Source organism: Patagioenas fasciata, chromosome Z (assembly GCF_037038585.1).
Source record: "Patagioenas fasciata isolate bPatFas1 chromosome Z, bPatFas1.hap1, whole genome shotgun sequence".
NCBI classification, from domain to species: domain Eukaryota; kingdom Metazoa; phylum Chordata; class Aves; order Columbiformes; family Columbidae; genus Patagioenas; species Patagioenas fasciata.
In genome coordinates this window covers 3,213,059-3,234,822 of record NC_092560.1, presented here as the reverse complement: position 1 = coordinate 3,234,822, position 21,764 = coordinate 3,213,059, and the positions used below count along the sequence as shown (strand labels likewise).

Sequence of the window (21,764 nt, the reverse complement as noted above, 5' to 3'; positions counted from 1 at the left end):
CTTTGAACCCAGGTTCCAAATGCATTTATAAACCAAACCTGCAACTTCATGAAACAATGAAATTAAGTTTATCTGATGTAGTATGTTGTCCAGAAAAGCATCTTGATTTTTCCTTTTTAATACTTCATGAGCTGAATGTTTTATCATATCTCGTGTTGGTTCAGTTAGGTCTGTTCAACAGGCTGACGTGTCAGATCGCATTGTTTCTGTTTCTGACCTTTGAAGCGATGTTATTACAAACCTAGTGATCTCAAATTTTCCCTGTATATTCCAAGACATATTGAAAAAGACTGTCAACAGACTAACTATGTTATCAAGTAATTTTTTTGTAATTCTTGAATGAAACTTCTCAAGGAATCATGACTTAAAAATGTCCTTCAAATATGGTTCAACATCTTCCTTGGTTGCTAAATGACTGGAAAATATTACATTTACCTCATGTAATACAAGCCTGGGATAAAAGAGTTTCCATTCAAATTTACAAGAGCACAATGCTGGGAAAGAAGTACATTGAATGTTGGTTATAATTCACAATGTTATTGACATCTGAGATCTGTTCTGAAAATGTAGCATGGTATTCAGTGGGAACATGTGGAAAGAATTGTATCTTGCCAAGAATAATCGGCTATGCAAAAATAGGATGGCGAATAACTAGCTGTTTACCAGTTCTTCACACAAAGTTCTGCATATTGTGGGTGATAAACTGAGCTTGAGACAACAACTTTGTCCTAAGGCACAAAAGGCAAATGTGGTACTGGCCTATATATGAAGCAACTTAGTCTTTAGGACTAAGTCCTGTACTGAGATGAAATGCTATCAGAGATGCTGGACCCCATAAGTTAAGAAATACATCAACAAAATGGTGTGATCAATGAGAATGGTGGTGGTCTTAAATATAAAATGTGCTCATACAGACTGAAAGATCTAGGGCTCTTTAGTTAATAGAAGACCAGAAGGGAAAGTTGCAGCAATTTACAAGTAGGTAAAGAAATGTTGCAGCAAACAAGGGAAAAATCTGTTTCCCACATCCATATGGGCTGTGCCAAGATGTAACATGCGTAAACTGAACCATAGAAGATTTAAGTGTAACAGTAGGAAATGGTTGCATGTTCTTTATCAGGCTAGACAGGGATCAGGCAGTAACAACGTAGCATGTGGTAGAGAGAAAATCTTTTTTTATGGAGAAAAAAGCTTTTTAGTTCTCTGCCGCGGTAGAGTTTCCTTTAGCAAAAGGTTCACATGCACAGCGAGTCGTTTCTGGTGGTTCTTCAAAAATACTTCCAAATTTTCACTCACGTTAAACCATCCCATAGCTGCATCCATGACGCCACAACAGGCCAACACTTGCTGCAGTTTCAGGTAGCGAGGTGGCATCTGTTACACACTCAGTTGTTTTTTGACTGAGTTGCAAACCTCCTATCTGTGCAGTAAAGCTTAAAAATACTCCAGACAAGTACTACACCACCCTCCGTTGCCATAAAGCACATCAGATTGGGCCGCTCTCTTTAAACGCTTTTTCCACCGAATTTTCATACATGTTGAGTCCATGTTTTCATTATGCTGTGTGATCTGTTGTTAATGTATCTAGAAAACTGCATGAAGTGGAGTGAAGGCTATGGAACTAACCCATGTCCCTTTGGCACTGTGCATTTTTTGTACAATCTTGTAGAAATCTCTGAAATACCAGAAATTTATCTGGTATGAACATGGCTTGAATTTCCTCAGGAACCAGTGACTATCATCTCAGACGTTATCCATTTTAAGATGAGCATACCATTTCCTACTGGTTTTCTTCAAAACATCTCGTAAGAACATAAGCAATGGTTTTAAAAACAGCACATACAAACAAAATTGTTAACACTTTTTTTTTTCTTTCCCCTATGAGGGGAGAAGAAAAGAAAACACGGTATGAAAATTAATCTTGGTGCTCAGTGCATTTCTGGAAAATGACTGCTGCTGGCAGTGTAAAACAAAAAAAGAATGGAACGGGATAATGTGTTCAGGCTGAGAATTTGACAGGTTCAGGAGGCTTTGAGACTGCAAAAGCTGACAGGGTCGTCTGCTCTGAGGGAATGCCTGCCACTGGTTCAGTGTCAAACAGTTCATAAAACCAGCATTTTCCTGCACGCAGTTTTAAAGTAAGTGAGTTTATTTTTGTTTTGCTTTAAAATCCTCTGCTTTAAAGCTTGGTGGCTCATCCTGCCCCTCTACTCTGCCCTGGTGAGACCACATCTGGAATATTGTGTCCAGTTGTGGCCCCTCAGCTCCAGAAGGACAGGGAACTGCTGGAGAGAGTCCAGCGCAGCCACCAGGATGCTGAAGGGAGTGGAGCATCTCCCATGTGAGGAAAGGCTGAGGGAGCTGGGGCTCTGGAGCTGGACAAGAGGAGACTGAGGGGGGACTCATTCATGGGGATCAATATGGAAAGGGGCAGTGTCAGGAGGATGGAGCCAGGCTCTTCTGGGTGACAACCAGTGACAGGACAAGGGGCAATGGGTGCAAACTGGAACACAGGAGGTTCCATTTAAATTTGAGAAGAAACTTCTTCATGGTGAGGGTGTCAGAGCCTGGCCCAGGCTGCCCAGGGATGTTGTGGAGTCTCCTTCTCTGCAGACATTCAAACCCGCCTGGACCCCTTCCTGTGGAACCTCAGCTGGGTGTTCCTGCTCCATGGGGGATTGCACTGGATGAGCTTTCCAGGGCCCTTCCAACCCCTCACATTCTGGAATTCTGTGATGAGCTGCTCTGCATCAATTCACTGCATTGGTTCTACTCTCGTGGTAGATGCCCAAGTGCGTAAAACATGACTAGTCCTGTGTGTAAAACATGAGTAGTCCTGAATCATGTGTGCAGGGTCCATGGACTGGGACCTCGAGCTTGGTACTAAGGGAAATAAAATACTACAGCATTACCTGGACTTCACTACTTTGGGATTATACCTCGCTGCCAAAAAATGTGCAAGTATTTGCTATAAGGAACAGCGGTATTCCAAAACATGCAGGAATTTGGTAGAAGGAACCAGAGGGAAGAGCATAAACTTGTGTAAGAATCACTGCACTTGATGTAGGCAGCCAGGAGTGATTTATCAGCTGAATTGCAAATGAACATACAGAAGAGAGCTGAGTTTGTTGGCAATTCTGAGATGCAATGCAAGAGATCAGACCTTCTCAGAGTTTTATACTTAAAACCATGTTGAAATTAAAAGCCCAGAGCTTCTGGCTATCAAAACCCTGTAATATTTCCAAAAGAGGGTTGATTATCAAACTGGTAAGCTGCCCAGAGCATCAGATGCAGACAATAATTATCGTCATCTATGACGAGTTCATAAAAGAAAGACATTTTAGGGTTTTTTTGTGTTTTACTTAGATACGGGTCATACGCAGTTGCTGCAGATAATTTGTGAGATTAGCAACTTTTTGGCAAGTAGTTATTTGTCAAAAACTTTTCCATTGTCTCGCCTGCTCGCACTTAGTAGAAAATTGTTGAGCATGTTCTAAGAAGTAATACAGAGCTCTAACTCAGAGGTGATGTAGCCTTTTTCCACAACAAAGCCAAGATCTGGAACAGAGCCAGTTGCTTTTTAAGAAAACCCAGGATGTGTGGACGTCTAGAAGTGTATGTAGATCATAACCCAACTTGCCTATTTTCATTTTTTAGCAGTCCCATCTACTTTGTGAATAATTTTGCTGAGCAAGCATGAATGAATGACTCAGGCTTTGCCTTTTGTGAGGTTATTTTAGGCGCAGGGATTTCTCTCTCTAAATGGAGCTGATGAAATACAAACAGAAGCGAAAATTAATGTTGTCTGGCCTTTACCTTTTACTTTCCTGAGGCAACACATGCAATACGAGCAAACTCACATGGTGCCTGTTCCCTGTGCCCGCCTAAAGGAAGGGAGAAGCTAAATCCTGTGCCCAGGATTAAATAACAGCAATAATGAAAATAAATTATAAATTAAAATTAGCAGTAGTAATAACAATAATGTAGCTCTGGAGAGAAACTCACTTGACAAGTAACAAACCAAAACGTTTGCTAACAAACCAAAACGAGAACACCAGGTATCTGATAGACAAGAACACTTCAATTTTCCATCAAGCTTAACTTGCCATAGTTTCAAGATGCATTTGAAGGAGATTGTCCTCAGCAATGATGAAGTGAAACTGCCTTTAATACTTTAAACTCTTCTAAATCTTTCTTGCTCATTGAATACCTTTCTGAATTTTTTAAATAGTCATTATTTCCTTAGCAAAGTTGCTTATTTTCTTTTTTCTTTTTCCTTTTCCAGTTTTAATTATGTAATTGTGCTAACAAATAGCTCCAGTATATACATCCCATCAACTGATTTCTGTTTTTCTTTTAAAAGTACTACAAAAAGAAAATACGGCCTTCCATATCTTATGTAGCTGGAATACCTCTTGAGATTTTAGGGAATGTTGTAATTTAGAAGACATTTACAAGACTTTACAAAGACACTTTAAGGGGTCAGATAAACGTACTTCACTGCCTTGAGAAAAAGCAAGCCTAGCAGTCCCTTTTTATAGAGTAGAAGGGGAAGAACTAGCAAAACCAAGGTAAAGCCTTGAGTCTGACTGAGGTAATTTTAACCAATAAATTGATTTAAATGATTTTAATTTTTTGAGATTATGTCTTTTCCAAAAGGAAGATAATATAGTCTGTTGATGTCTATGTCCTAAACTTGCCATATTTCTTGTATTTAAAAGTATCAACGTAGATTTAATTAACATCTACAATTGTTCTCTAGATAGAAAATACCCTTATATTTTAAAACTTTTTGCTATCATTCCATTCCTGGCAAAAAATATGAAAACTACATGTCTCAATGCTTATATTGAAGGAAAAAAAACCTAATATAGTTTCTTTGGTTTTCTGTCGTGGTTGTTTTGGGGTTTGGTTGGTTTGTTGGCTTTTTTATTTTTATCTTTCTAAAGTTCTTAAATAAATGTCAAATCATTACTTAATAGTGTGGAATTATACCTTGAAAAACACATATGCTATAGAAAATTATTTTAAAATTATTTCTAGCGTCTTTCATAGGCTTATAACAGATACAGACCAACACAGGGCTTTGGATAATGTGTTTATTGTTCTCAGAATCGGGAAAAAATAATTGTAAGTTAGAAACATTTGAGATGCAAATAGAGCTTTGTTTGTGGGAAAAGTGACACTGTGAGTGGAGTAGGAGATTGGGAGGCTATCAGAGGGAATCTTGAAGATAATGAAAATGACTTTGGCTAGGAGTAGTGAAAGACAATCAGTTAATGGGAATATGTTGTTGTTGAGGTCACCAGGGAAATTTATAACAATTAAAAAAATAAAAAATCAGGGATAAAAATAAAGTTAGGATTCACAACAAAGTGGTCAAAAAACACAAAGATGGACCCTCCAGTGAGAGAACAATAGTCAAGAAGGGCAAGAATGGAGGCAGCATGGGACAAAAGCTGAACAATTGTGGTTTTGATGACAAAGAAACAAAGAAACCTTGCTTGCAGGAGATAATGCTCTTATTTAAACAAGTAAGGTTTGAATTATGTGTAGGTCATTCCAGTTTCCACATCAATCTTTCTAGGGCTTTTCCTGTAGCAGAGTTTTGTTCTGGAACACCAACTTAATTGATGTTTTGGGACATTTTTCTTCTATTCCCATCCAATGCTAGGAATAGGGGAAAGTAGTTCCATGTGATACATGTGTCATGGTAATGGAATAATAAATTTTTCCCCCTAGTGTCAAGTATAATAAGTATTTTTAGTTGGTCCCTGTAATGATATCCCACATGATTTCCAGCATAAAATATAGCTTTCAACATACATCATCACACTGCTATATGTGAATAAAACTTACAGGAAGCAGTGGTCGTCATTGAATTGCTCATCATTGCTTTCAAGAAAAAATCCAAAGTAAGATTTGTGGGTTAATACGGCTTTGTGTATTTCTTGTCTAAATAACTTTTCAGTGTCATCTTTAGAGCAAGTGCCTGAGGGTATTAGTAAAAGAGATCCATCACTGTGGGTTTTCATTTTTATGTAGCTTTCATTAACTAAAGGAGTGCTCACAGAAAACTTTCAAGATATTCAAATAGTTTTTTTTAGGAGTGTATGTGATCTCTGAAAAACGAAAAGCTATCAAATTTAAAAAAATACTGCAGGTTTCAGAACATAAATTTGATTTTCTAGAAGACTATACTTGTGCTAAGATTCTTGGCTTCACTATAATCATTCAAAGCAGAACAGGTGATGGATAGAATCATATTGGTTGGAAGACACCTTTAAGATTATTGAGTCCAACCATAACCTAAATCTAGCACTAAACCATGTACATAAGAGCCTTCATGACTTCAATGCTAATTTGGCCCACTCAAGAATACAAGTGAGGAACAAAACTGTATTTCATACCTAAGGAATATTAAAAATTAGATGGATGAAATGGATCAGTTGTTGTGTCCAGGAAGCCCAGGAAGTTGCAAAATCTCCATCCCTGAACATACTCAAAAGCCACCTGGACATGGTCCTGAGCAACAGATCCTAAACGGCCTTGCTTGAGCAGAAGTTTGGGCCAGATGACCTTCAAAGGTCCCTTCTAAGCTCAACCATTCTGTGATTCTGTGAAACAAACACCTTTAATTGCTATAGAGAGATCCTACCTGCCCTGTTGCTTAACTGCTTGCTTGGTGAAGTTATCAGGTTCTATCTCAGGCTGATGTCTGAGTCTGTATCTTCTAAGATAGTTGCGGAAGATGTATAGATTCTGCTGGAAAATAATTTGGAGATTCACTGAGTGTGCCAACTGATGGTCACAGGATCACAGAGTCACAGAATGTCAGGGGTTGGAAGGGACCTGGAAAGCTCACCCAGTGCAATCCCCCATGGAGCAGGAACACCCTATGTTCCAGTTTGAACCCATTACCCCTTGTTCTACCATTGGTTGTCACTGAGAAGAGCCTGGCTCCATCCTCCTGACACTCCCCCTTTCCATATTGATCCCCAGGAATGAGTCCCCCCTCAGTCTCCTCTTCTCCAGCTCCAGAGCCCCAGCTCCCTCAGCCTTTCCTCCCACGGGAGATGCTCCACTCCCTTCAGCATCTTGGTGGCTGCGCTGGACTCTCTCCAGCAGTTCCCTGTCCTTCTGGAGCTGAGGGGCCACAACTGGACACAATATTCCAGGTGTGGTCTCCCCAGGGCAGAGCAGAGGGGCAGGAGAACCTCTCTGACCTACTGACCACCCCCTTCTAACCCACCCCAGGTACCATTGGCCTTCCTGGCCACAAGGGCCCAGTGCTGGCTCATGGTCACCCTGCTGTCCCCAGGACCCCCAGGTCCCTTTCCCCTACGCTGCTTAATGATTTCGAGGAGCTGACAGAGAATTCAGTCGCAGAGATTTGCAGGACTTGCTGGACAGAGTACACCATGTCCACCTAACCAAACCCAGAAGGTACACCAGGCATATCGGTGAAGGATTGGCTCTTAGGTGTATAATATACCAGCATTGCCTCTGAGCTTAATTAGCAGCACTGACCTGACAAACAGAAGGGCTGGGTGAGTTACACCCTCTTAATAAGGACAGCAGTGACCACATACTCTCTAGACATAGTGACTGCCGAGCTGTCCCTTGGGCTGCTCCATCGTGCGTCATCTCCAGAGTAGGTCAGTGGCAATAAAGCACGTACTGATCTCCAGGGAGGTCACAGAAAACCCTGATCTCTCATGCCGTAGAGAGTTCTCCTTAGCTACCATCTCCATATTCACCAAGACATCATTTTATATGCCTAATTTGATTCTTTTTTCAGGAGTAAGTCATGCTCCTGTCACATCTTTATAAATAATTATAACTTTAATAAATGGAAAGGGTAAGGAGAGACAGGACAATTAAAAAAAAAAAAAAAGGGAGGGATCATTTGGCTTCAGTGTGCAAATGACATATAATTTCCAACAACTTGAGGAGGAATAGTTATCTTGCCTTTAAGGCTTGTTCATGTATTTTAAAAATATATTTCTCAAAATTTAATTTGTGGTTTCAGGAGCTAAGTATAGAAAATTGCATAATGCCCTTTTAGACTTCGGTGACTAAGAGTGATCCCATTAAATGAATATAGCATGCACGGGGTTTGTTAAAATATAATTTGTTCCATTGCAACAGTTCAAATCTCTCCAACATTGGTTAGGCTAAAATATAACATACGTGGTTTTAAGGTGCAAATGTTGTTTTCCTTAGGATAGAATGAGGAGATAAGAACTCTATAAAGGTTACTCTGGCAATAAAGAATTTGTGGTTTGTAAAGCATATCCTTATTCAAAAACATTTTTTTTAAATTTCACTTGTGATTGTTTGAGGGGTTTTTTATGTTTACAAACATATTTTTTTTTCCATTTTTTCCCCTCAGATGCTTCATTCCAAATGCCTACGCTGCCCTCTTCACCGCTGCTCTGGTGCCATTAATGTGCTTGGTGGTGGTTTTCGTGGTCTTCATCCACGCCTACCAGGTGACCCCGCAATGGAAAGCGTACGACGATATATTCAGGGGAAGAACAAATGCTGCAGGTACGATTTGTTGGCTACCCCTACGCAAACAAGTCTGGCTTTCAGAACGATACTGACTGTTCTTTCCAGTTCAGAAAACCCCACTAGAAACCACAGGGACACCTACTCGTTTAAGTTTAAGCGTGTTAGTGGTCCCTTTGATGTCGGTGAAATAACTTTAATGATGAAAGTCATGCAGAGGCTTAACTGTCTTAGAAGGACAAAAAAAGTGTTAAACCAAAAAACAATAAATTAGTGTGGTTTAATAAAGAAAATAGCAATAAAACACAGCATCGCCCTGGTCAGAGCGATGTCTTGTGTTTTGTGGTGTATTCAATTGCTGCCCAATCACCCTCTCCCTGCATGTTGGAGTATTCGGAGTTAATGCCTCTGTTTTGAAATTTCTTAGTGCTGCTCACAGCTGAAACGTGCTCACAAGAAAAGGTCTGTCCTGAGCAAAACAGGAAGCATCGGTCGGTCTCCTCTGTCAGAACAATTTCAGATACAATAACATTCCCAAAATAAAGTCGTACCAGTTTACACCAATACCATAATAACAGGACACTGTGGGAAGCTTGCAATATTCCTTTTGTTCTCATGGTGCTTTTGGAAAACAAAAAAAAATCCGAGTTTTATAAACCAGTGCAAATATACAGATTTTAATAAAAGTGTGCCTATTTTCTCCCTGAATGCATGGAGCCAGTTAGATTTTATGGACTTGTGAAAGATCCCTGAATCATTTTTCTCAATTCATTAAAAACAGCGAATTATTAAAAAATTCCATTGAGTAGTCCAGTGCTGGTAACTGCATAGATTTATAAAGAGTAGCTGTCTTGTTCAAATGCTCAAATCTGCAGTGATAATTGTATTATTAAGTAAGGAGTTCAGAGGTATTTTTTACATTTGAATTACAAAAAATATAGTCTTTTAGAAAAAAATGAAAATAAATGTTAAATATTTATTATCTGGACATTTCTTCAAATATTAATTTATTTCTTAGTGACAAAATGTCAGCTTGACTATATATGAATTTGGATAAAGTGTGATAAACATAGCTTGTAAGTATAATGCTCAAGAAAAAATATCAGAAAGTACGAACAGAAGTTGTATCTACATGATATAAAGCCATGAAATAATAGGGTTGAAACAAAACTTTGGTTTAATGTAGGTTTCAGGGTGTTTTCTGTCTCAAATAGAGTCCGGAAAATGGTATAGAGAGTGATGAGGTATCAGAAGAAAACAGAGAAAAAATCAAGAATAGAGGTGTTCAGTAAAATGTCAATAATAGCTGGTTTTTTTTGTTGTTTTAAAGCAGGTTGCAACTTCAAATACTTGTGCACCTGCATAGCAAACTGGTGTTTTGCTACCATGGGGCTTTCGCAAGCACAAATGAAAGTACCTCGTGCTGCGTGGGTGAGAGCAAGTGCACAGAGGCTGTTTTAGAGAAGAAAAAGGGCTGCCGAGCTGCCTGCTGAGGTTCACGGTGCCTGGGGCTGTACCAGGGCTCTCTGTGTGCCTGTGTTTGTCGTGTATTCCAGAAAGAAGGGCTGGCATTTTCTGTAGTTTGTAACCTATAACTACATAACATGGTACCAACTCCTAACTAAAGGCCTCTGACTTTTTGGCTGAATATTCCTCTCCTGAAATGCAAGATGGCGGTAGTATATTTACATTATTTTGAATGTTTTATGGGCATGTTGTACTTTTAAAGACACACTCAAAGGCAACTTGCAGTAAGGCCTACTACGACTTTTAAATTTTGAATCTTACCATATGACCCACCCTTTAGAGAGGAAAAGATGGGACAGCGGCCTCAGATTCATGGTGTGAAATTTGGGGTTGTCCTGTGCAGGGACAGGAGTTGCGCTCAATGATCCTTGTGGATCACTCAGGGCATCCAATGGTTCTGTGATGAGTTCTCTCCACTGCTTTCATGTCCTCACAAACACCATCATCTGCACGATGCTGTCTTGCTTCTGCAACCGGGACCGGGTCCTGGTTCACACCTACACCTTGTTTCAGTGCAACTTACAAGATCCTATGGCATAGGGAAATCTTTCAGCACAAGCACCCATTATTTTGCTGTTTTGTTATGGCAGTGCATATGCCGTGGTTTCTCTCTGTTTCATCCAAACGCAGAAGAAAGATGGACCTACCAAGCAACAGTTGTCTATGTTGAGTGTCGTAATGTAGCTTGTCTCTGGCTGTCATCCCCGTATTGGTTTACTCCCTGTTCAGTCACCCACAACAACGAATTCCTAGAGCAAAAAAATCCCAAACTTCCCCAGTTTCAAGCCTGAAGTTCAGTACCCAAACTTCCCCACCTTGAACAGTACAGTAAGTAATGAAAAGAAATAATAAATCACTGCTTTGAGAAACCATTCTCCATTAGTCACCCTTTCTGGAAAGAGAATAAAATTCCAGGTGAATGGTACTTTAAAAAACTATGACATATCAAGTGCAGAGAGCTGTAAACACAGACAAAAATGTTTTTAAATATGCTTTCACATCTACTGCTAATTGTTGACAGCTGTTCATTAAAATTCTAGAGAGCAAAGATATTGCAGAAAGGAAAAAGTGCCACATGTAATTATCATTTATACATAGATATTAAAACAAACACCTATTTGCATGTGAATATTTGAACTGGTACTGTTTATTCCCTGTCTGGGACTCATCCAGTTAGAAGACAGTTAAAATTGCAGCCTGATACCGATGACCTCACATGTATTCTGCAATAATTCATGCAAAACATTACTGAATGTTGTCAATAAAAATAAAATAACGAGGTCATTGCCTTGCATATTACCATAAAACAGAAACAGGAGTTGGATATGCAGACTTGAAAGAAAATAAAGTCATTGTCTGGCTTCTAAGTGTACAATCTTTTGGTCATTTCATAGATTGTAGGAAAATCATCTTAAACTATAGCTGGTAGCTCTGGAGTTCCATATTTGTGATCTCTACTTGAGGAAGGCTTTTACACTTAAATAGAAATTTAACAGAAATAGGAACAGTAAAATGTATCCTCATTTGTCATGTAATGGGTTTTTTTTTCAAGCAAATTGAGTATGCAAGTGGCTGAGCTAAAAGCTGAGTAAAATTTCTCTATTACTCTCTCTTCTCCTATTGTTGGAATAATCTGGAGCTTACCTTGCAAACAAAGTTCATTTTGAACTACCCAGAATCACAGACTCATAGAATGTTTTGGATTGGACAGGATCTGTAAAGATCATCTAGTCCAATCCCCTTGCCATGGGCAGGGACACCTTCTGGTAGATCATGTTCCTTAAAGCCCCATCCAACATGGCCTTGAACAATTCTGAATATGAAACATCCACAGCTTCTCTGGACAACCCATTCCCATGTCTTGTCACCCTCATTATAAAAAATTTATTCTTTTTACATGTTCTAAATCTACCCTCTTCAACTTAAAACTATTACCCCTTGTCCTGTCAGGCACTGGTAAAACATCTTTCTCTGCCTTTCTTGTAAGTCCTCTTTGAATATTGAAGGGCCACACTAAAGCCTCCCTGAAGCCTTCTCTTCTCCAGGCTGAACAACCTCAACTCTCTCAGCCTTTCTTCATAGGAGAAGTTTTCCATCCCTCTGACCGTTCTCATGGCCTCACTCTAGACTCGCTCCAGCAGCTCCATGTGTGTCCTGTGCTGAGGACCCAGCACTGGCCCAGCACTGCAGGGGGGTCTCACCAGAGCGGAGCAGAGGGGCAGGATCCCCCCAGAACTGCTGTCCACGGGGCTGGGGATGCAGCCTAGGGCACCATTGGCTTCTGGGCTGCAAGCGCACATGGCGGCTCATGGACAATCTCTCACCTCAATGCCCCCGAGTCCTTCTCCTGGGGCTGCTCTCAATTTCTTCATCTCCCAGTCTGTACTGATACTGGCGATTGCCCTGACCCACGTGCAGGACCTTGCTCTTGGCCTTGTTGAACTTCATGAGGTTCACATGGGCCCACTTCTCAAGCCCGTCCAGGTCCCCCTGGATGTCATCCCTTCCCTCCAGCATATCAACTACACCACTCAGCTTGGTATCATCCACAAACTTGATGAGGATGCACTCGATCCCACTATGTCATTAATAAAGATATTGAACAGTACTGGCTGCAGTATGGCTCTCTGAAGGACACCAGATCTGCATTCGGACATTGAGCTGTTGACTGCTATTTTTTGGATGTGGCCCTCCAGTAGATTCCTTATCCATCAAGTAGTCCATCCATGAAAACCATATCTCTCCAATTTAGAGACAAGGTTGTGTGGGTCTATGTCAAAGGCCTTAGAGAAGCCAAGACAGGTGGCATCAGTTGCTCTTTCTTTATCTACCAGCACAGTCAGTCCATTGCAAAAGGAAACTAGATTAGTCTTGTACAGCTATTGGAATAGATTTCATCTGCTGTAGTAGAACATCTTCCTGACCTTTGGTAGCAGTACTGTGTTTTACTATTTTGTTCTGTCTGTGGGAGCAGAGACTTGTTACCCACACTAAAGGGGACTCCCATGTACTTTTGCCACTAAGAACAGCATAACGATCCTGGGTTTCACCATCCTAAGAGAAAAAATTTGCCCCTTGGTAACTGCAAAAAGGATCTGTTTATACACAATTAAATAGTTTCTTGGAAAACTATAGGATATAATTGGGCTTTTTTTTTTTTTTTAACATATATTTATATGCAGCTGTTCATTTATTAGTTGTACATGCTTTTCTGTCATGCATATGTTCTTCCCAGTCCTCTGGATTAATCCCGGGTATGTACTCTTGAGTAGAATCACATCTGCTCTGGTCGTTTGCAGGTTTTCAGGGAAACATCATGGTCCCAGGACCGCTAGCCTTGCAAAATCCTGCTTTTAGTAATAGTTGTCAATTCCCTTGGCAGTAGCCTGCAATCTTCCCAGAGAGCTTGTCATACTCTTTTCTTATTCCTGGGATATCACTGTAGAAGAATAGGATTTAAACAAAGTTGTAGTGGAGAATAAACACAAATAAATAGAATTTGTCAAATCCAAATTTTAAGCAATATGCACACTTCTCATTGCCCTGTCTGGGACACCAAATAAATGAGGTTTCCCTTTCATGTTCTTTTTTACCGCTCCAGAATTGCTCTGTTACTAGTTGTGTTGTTTTACATGGTGATTAATGTAGCTTGCTTAGGTCAGAGAATTTTCCTCAAGTAGAAGGCTAGAAGAAAGGCCAATTAATTAATTATCTCTTAGATCAGGCAGCTCTTCCTCCTCAAAAGTGAGTGTTGGAAAATAGTGTGAATACTGTTTTACAAAGTATGTCAACTCTGCCTCTAGTAAACCCTTCCAAAGCTGTACATCGAGTTTGCTGGACAAGAGACTTCAGTTTGAACCGGTTCAGTTTGCCAGCCGTTCAGCAAACACGTTCTGTTGACTGATTATTCTGCTATATATAGAAGCCAACTTCTCAAAAGTTAGCCTTGACAGAAGCCAAGTCAGAAGCGTGCATTGGGTGAACAAATATTTAAGTTTGCAACAGGAAAGACTGCTTATGAAAGAAGTCAGGTGGCAGAAAGCAGAATGGTTGGATTTGGCTGAAGTAACTGGAGGGTGAAACAGACATACATAAGAGATCGTTGTTTTTTCTTGACAGTCCTAATATGCGAATACAGAAATTGGAGGTGAAAAAGACAGCAATCCAATACACATTATTTTATTTTCCAACTGTTTGCTAACCTTCCATAGTTTCACAAAAGGAATTGGGAAATATAACAGAAAAATTTGAACTGAAAGATCACCTGCATTACTTTTCTGATAATACCTTTGTGAATGGATGACTTCAATTTATTGAGCAAAATGTGGTGGCATAATTTTTCTGCCCTACACATAAACATGCAGTAGAACTTACCTGGTTCAGATATCATCATTGTGAACGTGCCAGAATTAATTTAAAGATTCAAACTTTATGTTGCCAAAATAGGACTTCATAAAGAATGCCTGAGATATTTAGCCGTAAAAATTTAATTATCATCTTGCATGTTCCTTCGTATGTATTTCTTTGATGTATTTACTGTCACACAATTCCAGATCATGACGGAACATGTCAGATGGTCCAGTGATAAATTCTACCATCTGATCTTCTCAAGAAACAAACTGTACAAAATGCAAGTGCAGGACATTCCAACCATGCTTCTGTGCTCAGGAAATGATGCTGAGGACAGGGCTTTCAACTCTGAGTGAGAATGTATATCTAAACATGTAGTTACATGTCTTCCTTTTCCTGTGATCTATATGCTAAAGTCTTTATCTTGCATCATAAGATGCATATCATATGTGTGAGAGGACTGAAGGAACAGTGAGTTACAGGGGTGCGTTTATCTTGAGATGACAACATGCATCTAGAAATCAAGACCCAGATGTTGGCTGCTGCTGAACTAAGAGTTATGTGCAGTACTCATAGTATTAATCACAATCATGTATTGGATATAATATTTTAGTCTTTGTAGTGCTCCAGGGTCTTTTTTATTTTTTTTGTAATTAGGAGAAAAATAAATCTTTAGCTCCATGATTTTTACATACACAGTTAAGACAAAATGCACAAGAATAATTACAAGCTGAAATAAAGAACAAAGGTCTGAGAAGGATAATAACTTAAATGCATCATCTGCACCCATGTAATTTACATTGTTTGCACTGTTTCACATGCCCAAATTAGCTTTTTCCTTTAAAGAAATCTGCAGAAGCAAGTTAATTTGCATGAGTTATGTCTGTACAGCTGTGATTTAGCACTCATTCAATATTTTGCACAATACTTCTAAATAGTTTTATTATATGGAGATAGGCAAATTCAAACCTTTTTTTAATTTTTTTTTCTGTAATTCTGGGATTTGCCACATTCCCTGTATAACAGTTATAGCATGAGCTAAAATAAGATGCCTGGTCTTTCATTTGATTATACCATAACGTGTCTTAAAGATATATGACAAAGTTTGCCAAAAAACTGAGATTTAGTGGAAAGGTTAGAGAGGTCAGTCTTCTATATATGTATTCTTTATGCTTAATGGGAGGTGTGCTTCTCTTTTGGGAGGTATTCTTTAGTTTCAAACTCTTCCTTGTCGCAAGGAGCAGCAGATCAAGAAATAAAAAAGAACCAAAACCAATATTTTAACAGCTTTGCTGCTTCTTGTCTTTAAAAATTATGAATAATTTCATCCAGTTGGATTTCATGGGCATGTACCTACCAGCTTTCTGATCTTCAGTATCAGCTACTGCTGAATTCTGCACATATTTAACATTCCCGATCTGGAATGAGAGGATTTGTCATGAGTCACTGATTACATGTTGGTGGTGGTGGTGGTATTTTGTCCTTTGAACTCTGAGGAAATCTGTTAGCTACATTGTTTTGGCAACAAAGTCATGTTATCAAACTCCCTTTCTACAGCAGTTGTCAAATGCAATTGAAAATGGAGCCAGCAGGATTTGGAACACGGTTATTCAAGTTTATCGGGGGAAAAAAAAAAAGGTTTTGTGGTATTTTCATAGTTATGTTGCTAAGTTTAACCCATCATTTCCTAAGCAATAGCCTGTAAATGTTTTACTAATTTAAATATCCCACAAATTGGTGAAATTCTGTCAAGGAACAAATTCTCCCCAGTCACCTAGGAAAAATATGTTTTAAGATCTTTCAGTTTTTGAAGTAGATCTTCGTGTCTAGCCAAGAATAATTATAAGCAATTAAAGTGCGTTATCAGTTTAACAACCTAAGGGAAAGGCACATAGTAAATATTTATAGGTAAACTCAGAAATCTTTAAACCCATATTATTTAATTGCTTCTCTTATTGACTTTCCTATTTTTAGAAAAAAAAAAAATAAACACTTCAGGCAATAAAAAAAGACGTAATATGAGCCAACACAGTGGTGAGAATACAAGCATTTGGATAAATTATTAAAGCCTAGTGCATTATTTTCCATGGTTAAATTGTCTAGATGTTTACTGCGAAGGCACACTTAGCATTACACTTCAGAGTTTTAATAGTATTTAATAATTTCCAGTTTTATTAATTTCTGCTTGATCTAGTGTTTTTGATTGCTCATTGTCCTGGAGAATTTTATCTATGATATCAGATATGGAAGACTGAAGAAAACCTTCAGGTAGTCTGCTCGACAGTTTTGTAATGAAACAGTGTGAATACATAAAGTTAAGGAATAATTCTAACTCTACGGACAAAATAAATGGAAAATCTTCAATTCCAGAATATGGAGTTTATTTTCTTTTGAATTACATTTCTATTCTAGGAGGAAGGTAATATATTACACTCCAAAATAAATAATCTAATTTGAACTGAAAAGTTACGCTTTTCTCTGGCTAGCAGTAGCAAAAACATCATCAAAACCCACCTGCTTGACTGAACGCAGTGTTCTGAAGGGACTAATCCTGATGTCCTAAAAAGAGCTCCAGTGCTGGCAATCTATAAAAGCAGTGCGTTGTTTTGAGTTCATTTCAGTTATTTTTCCTAGTGGTGCTATGGATTTTCTCCAGAGCAATGAGATGGTCGTCATTTCATAGGTCTTATGACTTATTTCTGTTTTGGTGCCTTTGTTCAAGTGAGTTGTTGTTTCATTCACAGAGTAGGTTTTCTCTCTGCCCAAATGCTCATCCATTGTTTTTTCCTAACTGTAAAGTAGAAAATACATAGGAAGAAAGCATTTTTAAAAAATATTTTACTATGAACCACAGGCAGTTGTTGGCTGAAATCATGCAGGAGGATTTCCATTGCTGCTTCCCTCCCTGGTAAAAGATGTTGTGGCAGGCACCATCAGGTTATTCTTTCATAATTGATAGGCACTACACAGGGATAAGAGAAGTTAGCAATGTGAACTGTCCCATCGTTAGCTGAAATTATGAAGATGTATATATAATTCCACCTCGATCTTCAACTTGCCATTAGGTGAACCATCAAAGGCGTGATGGTGGATCACCACGGAGAACACTGCAACGCTCCTTGTCACCTTCTTGTTCCTTTTTGCAGCTTCTTCCACTGTTTTCTTCTTCACCCCTGCTCACCATCCCATCCTTGGACTACCAAGAGGCCACAGAGTTGTTAGTGCTGTCAGGTGCAGGGGCAGAGTTTGACAGGTACCTCCTTCCCATGCACCAAAATCGGTGTATCCTGCATATGAAGTGAGTTAATGTTCAAGATACATTTGACACTAGAAAATTATTTCTCCTTGACTCTACTTTCTCTGCAGTGTCTAAACCAACACTACTCAACTGGCAGGATCTATTCCAGGACCCAGCTATGAATAAATGTTAAGCACTCTCATCCAGTGTTATAAAAGTTAGTTCTCACTATTTTTCCAGTCCTTTTGGGCACGTAGATGTGACAACTGTCGAAGTTCTAATTTCTGAAGAAGTCGTGCAGGGGCTGGCTGGACCACAGTCCTGTGGTGGAAAACTACTTTGTGGACCTCAATGAGCTGCTGCAACCTGCAGGTTCTAGTAGATGTAGGTGTAGACAGGAGCCCCATTATTAGATTATTTATCTTCATAGGTCAGTACACGGTAGCTCAGGAGAAGATGAACTTAAAACTCTTCACCATAGTCTTTCATCGTAAGGTTTATTTGAAAAACATAATTCTGTGTGTTTATTTTGTTACAGATTTAAAGGTGAAAGTATAGCTGTTTGGAACTGTTCTAGGTCTTTTTGTTTCCTTCTGTTTCTTGTTCTTGCTTCTGCTATGAAGAAACCAACCAATAAACACAAGGCAAGCAGCCAAGCACTCTGGTATTCTATTACCTGAATCTTACGCTACTTCTTTGGAGTTTCTTGCTGCTAGATACTCTGAATTATCAGAGTTCACCATAATTAGTGCAAGATGAGTTTGTGAAAGAGAAGTCCCCTGAAGATTACTGAATAGAAACTGTGTCTGGTTCAGGAAGCTCCTGAATTGTAAATGGGGAAAATGCTGGGAGAAATATCACATCTAGCCAGCTTTTTTGGCCCTTCTTGAAGGCAAGGCCAGATAAACTTTTGTTCATACCCAGTACAACTCCTTTTAAGTTCTGATTGAGGTAAACCAGTTTTTCTAGCACTTTAATACTTTCCCTGGTTCATGAGTTTTGTAATCTAATCCAAACCCATCACGAAAATATTGCAGCCTATTTTTCACATTCTCACCAGCATAATTTTTATGTAAATTGCTGAACGAAATCTTGAGTTTATTCTAAGGACTCCCCTTCTGTAGCAAAACCACAGTTTTACCACCCATAAAAACCAATTACAATTTACTGCAGCCCTCAGAACACTAAGCATTGCAGAAAAATACATTTTACAGATAAGTTGATAAGGAAAATATTATTTTCTCAGCAATGGGTAAGAAGCGAGAAACAGTGGGCACATTTAGTTGTTTGGTAAATCGAATGTATGTAATTTCACCTCATCAAATAACAAGCTGGACTATGGTAAGTTTTCAAGCTCTAAAAACCTGCAACTAGTTCTGCATAAGCTGTGTTTATCTGTATTGAGTTGTCAACTCCAACAATTTTTCTCAAGCTTGTAGTTAAGCAAAAAGGGAGATATTTCAGGGAGAGGCATGAACCGTCAGGATGGTGATGTATGCATGCATACATATATATATTATATATATTTAAGGAGGGGGTGGACTGACTTTTGCTTAAATATAGCCTTTCATCATTCCTAGTACTAAAAAAAAGGTGTGATAATGGTTTAAAAAAAAAAAGTGTGGATCAGCATGATTTGAATATGTAATGCCCAACAGAGCTGCTTGATGATGTCTCCCCTACCTCACACTGATGCTGAGTTGGCTGCTCCACAGCGGTCTTTTATGTGCCAAGGTTTGCTCAAGTAGTCTTAGGGTGACTCCTTGCACTTGGATTTAGAGTAAAGTTCTTGTTAGTGAAGGTTCATCTGCTCAAAAATACCCTTCGAGTTTGTTTGGAAAGGAGCTGTTGGTTTTCTTTCCATATGAAGGAAACCACCCATAACTAGACTATTTTGGTTCATTTCAAGCCTATTTATTGGCATCCTTTTACTTTGTGCAGGCCTGCTTTTACAAATGTAAAAGACATTGTTGCTGATTTTCTGATATGTCTGGTTTTTTAATTGAGCTTTTTTTTAAATTAAATACAACAAATTGTCTGATCAAAACGGGTTAAGAGAACTCAAATATCTGAGACTTTAAGTGCTGACAGAGTTTCAACTCTGTATTAACCCTTTACAATATTGATAATGAAACAATTGTGACTGACAGAGTAAAAGCTGAATTGTAAATTATATAAACATTCAGCACCTGGCAAAAAGCGGTTATCTTCAGACCATCTTTATTGTTATAATGCACACATAAATTGACTTCTTTGTACTGAGTAGTATTAGTTACATAAACTCTTATCTAAATTACTGAAGGTACAGTCCATGGAGATCTTGTTAGCTTCAGTGAGCTTGATTCTGTTATTACACGTGCTAACTTTATTCCACTGAAATGGCACTGAGTTTATCATATCTTCCCCTCACCTACACTTGAAGATAACAAAGCCAGAGAATTGTACATCAAAATTATATGATCTATTTATATTGCTCCATTTCCTTTAGCTTTGTGTACACAGCTATTTCAGTGAGCTCTGGTCTCAACAATCTGGAGGTGCTGGGTTCTGATTAGTGTTGTGTTATTTTTCCTCAGGTAATATTTACATCAGCAGAAATCATGGTGTTAATTTTTGGCATGTTCTACTACTTGCAATTTTTCCTACACAATTTGCTTTCTTCCCTCCCCTGCCACCCACCTGAGTTGAACCACATTGCAAAGTAATACAAGAGCCAAATCATCATTCAGTATCCTGACATAATTCTCTTAATTGTTAACTTTGGTCTTATGTACAGTATGAGAATTGTGTGCATTGGAAATAGCTAATTGCCTATCCATTCCTTCAGCTGAGCTTCACAAGCAGCGAAATTTTATTGCATTAATTTGAGATCTAAGCAATAAGTTTGAGTCATTCAATTAATACATGTGAACAAATATTTTAATTAGTTACTCTACAGGTAATGGCTGAATTTACCTTTAGAATTACATTTACAAAGAGCAACATTTCTTGATGTATGTTTTCCTTTTTATTTTGGTAATTTTTTATTATTATAACCTCAGTATTTTGAGATTACAAGTTCTTTGCGGATTTTTGTCAACATTTTTAAGTACATATCTAGAAAGTATCTGGATTAATTAGTGTATGCCCTGTGGTTTTAAAAGAAATACTTATTGCTCTACACCTTACTGGACTACCTGGTACTTTAGAGGGCTTTGCACTTTTAATTATTGCAAAAGCATTCTGATGTTGGTCACGTATATTAGTAGCTGTTAAAGAAAAGCTTGTTTCAACATCCGTCGAGGCCACAAGGAGATTTTTGATAGTGCCCAAGGGACTTTGGGACAGATGCTTTGCATGTAAGGAATACTAGTGACCCTGGAGTGAGGTATGAGAAATACGTTGCATTTCCATTCTACTCATCCAATGAAATCAAGTTCCTCCCAGACAAATAACAGAGGTGCAGAGCCTTAATCTGATGCTGCTCTGAAAAACCCAAATGTATTATTAGTGTTGTGTTCCAGATCAGGGATTCTTGGGAAGTCTCAGACCATTCATGGTTTTTGGCCAGACCGCACCTCCCCGTGGGAGAAGTGATTCAGGTGCTTAATCAACTGTCATTTGAGAAAACCACAGTTCTGGCCTCCATCTGTCTCTTCATGAGTAGTGGATCTTTCACAGGTCCTGTGTTGTATGTAATGGTCACGTACAGATCCTTTAGATCTCCCGTGACACGAAATACATGACTATAATGCCATTCCAAGGCACCAGTACCCACCCATGGAGGCTCCTCACACCCTGCTATATGTCCCCAGCTGCTCACAGTGCTGCATCCTCCATCCACGGAGAGCACAGAAATAGCACCATTTACAAATGACCAAACCAGCGAGGGTTTACACCGTGTCCTCAGACATCAGTGGGAAAACAGGAGTACCTTAGCGATGATTAAAAATGAACTTTCAAACACTTTTCCTTAGGAAAACTGATTTTCTTAATGATGCTATGTCTTTTTTCCAGTAAAACCGAGTAAGTTGATGGGCTTTTTTGTTCGCCTTTGTTTAATTGTTTGTTTTTTTCTCCATAGAAAATTCATTACTTTGGTAACTGCTCCAAAGAGCTAAGTTTATTTTAATATTTAGGTTTTATTTCCTCTAGT

At 38.8% G+C, this 21,764-nt stretch overlaps 1 protein-coding gene across 3 annotated transcripts in view; it reads left to right on the top strand.

Moving 5' to 3' along the window:
• The window catches only part of ADGRV1 (adhesion G protein-coupled receptor V1), a 275,120-nt gene that overhangs the window by 210,900 nt on the left and 42,456 nt on the right, over nt 1-21,764 (top strand). For all 3 annotated transcript variants that reach the window (XM_071801945.1, XM_071801944.1, XM_071801946.1), the window contains one exon: nt 8,396-8,553. In XM_071801945.1, coding sequence (XP_071658046.1) covers nt 8,396-8,553 — 158 coding nt within the window. The remainder of the gene's footprint in view (nt 1-8,395; nt 8,554-21,764) is intronic.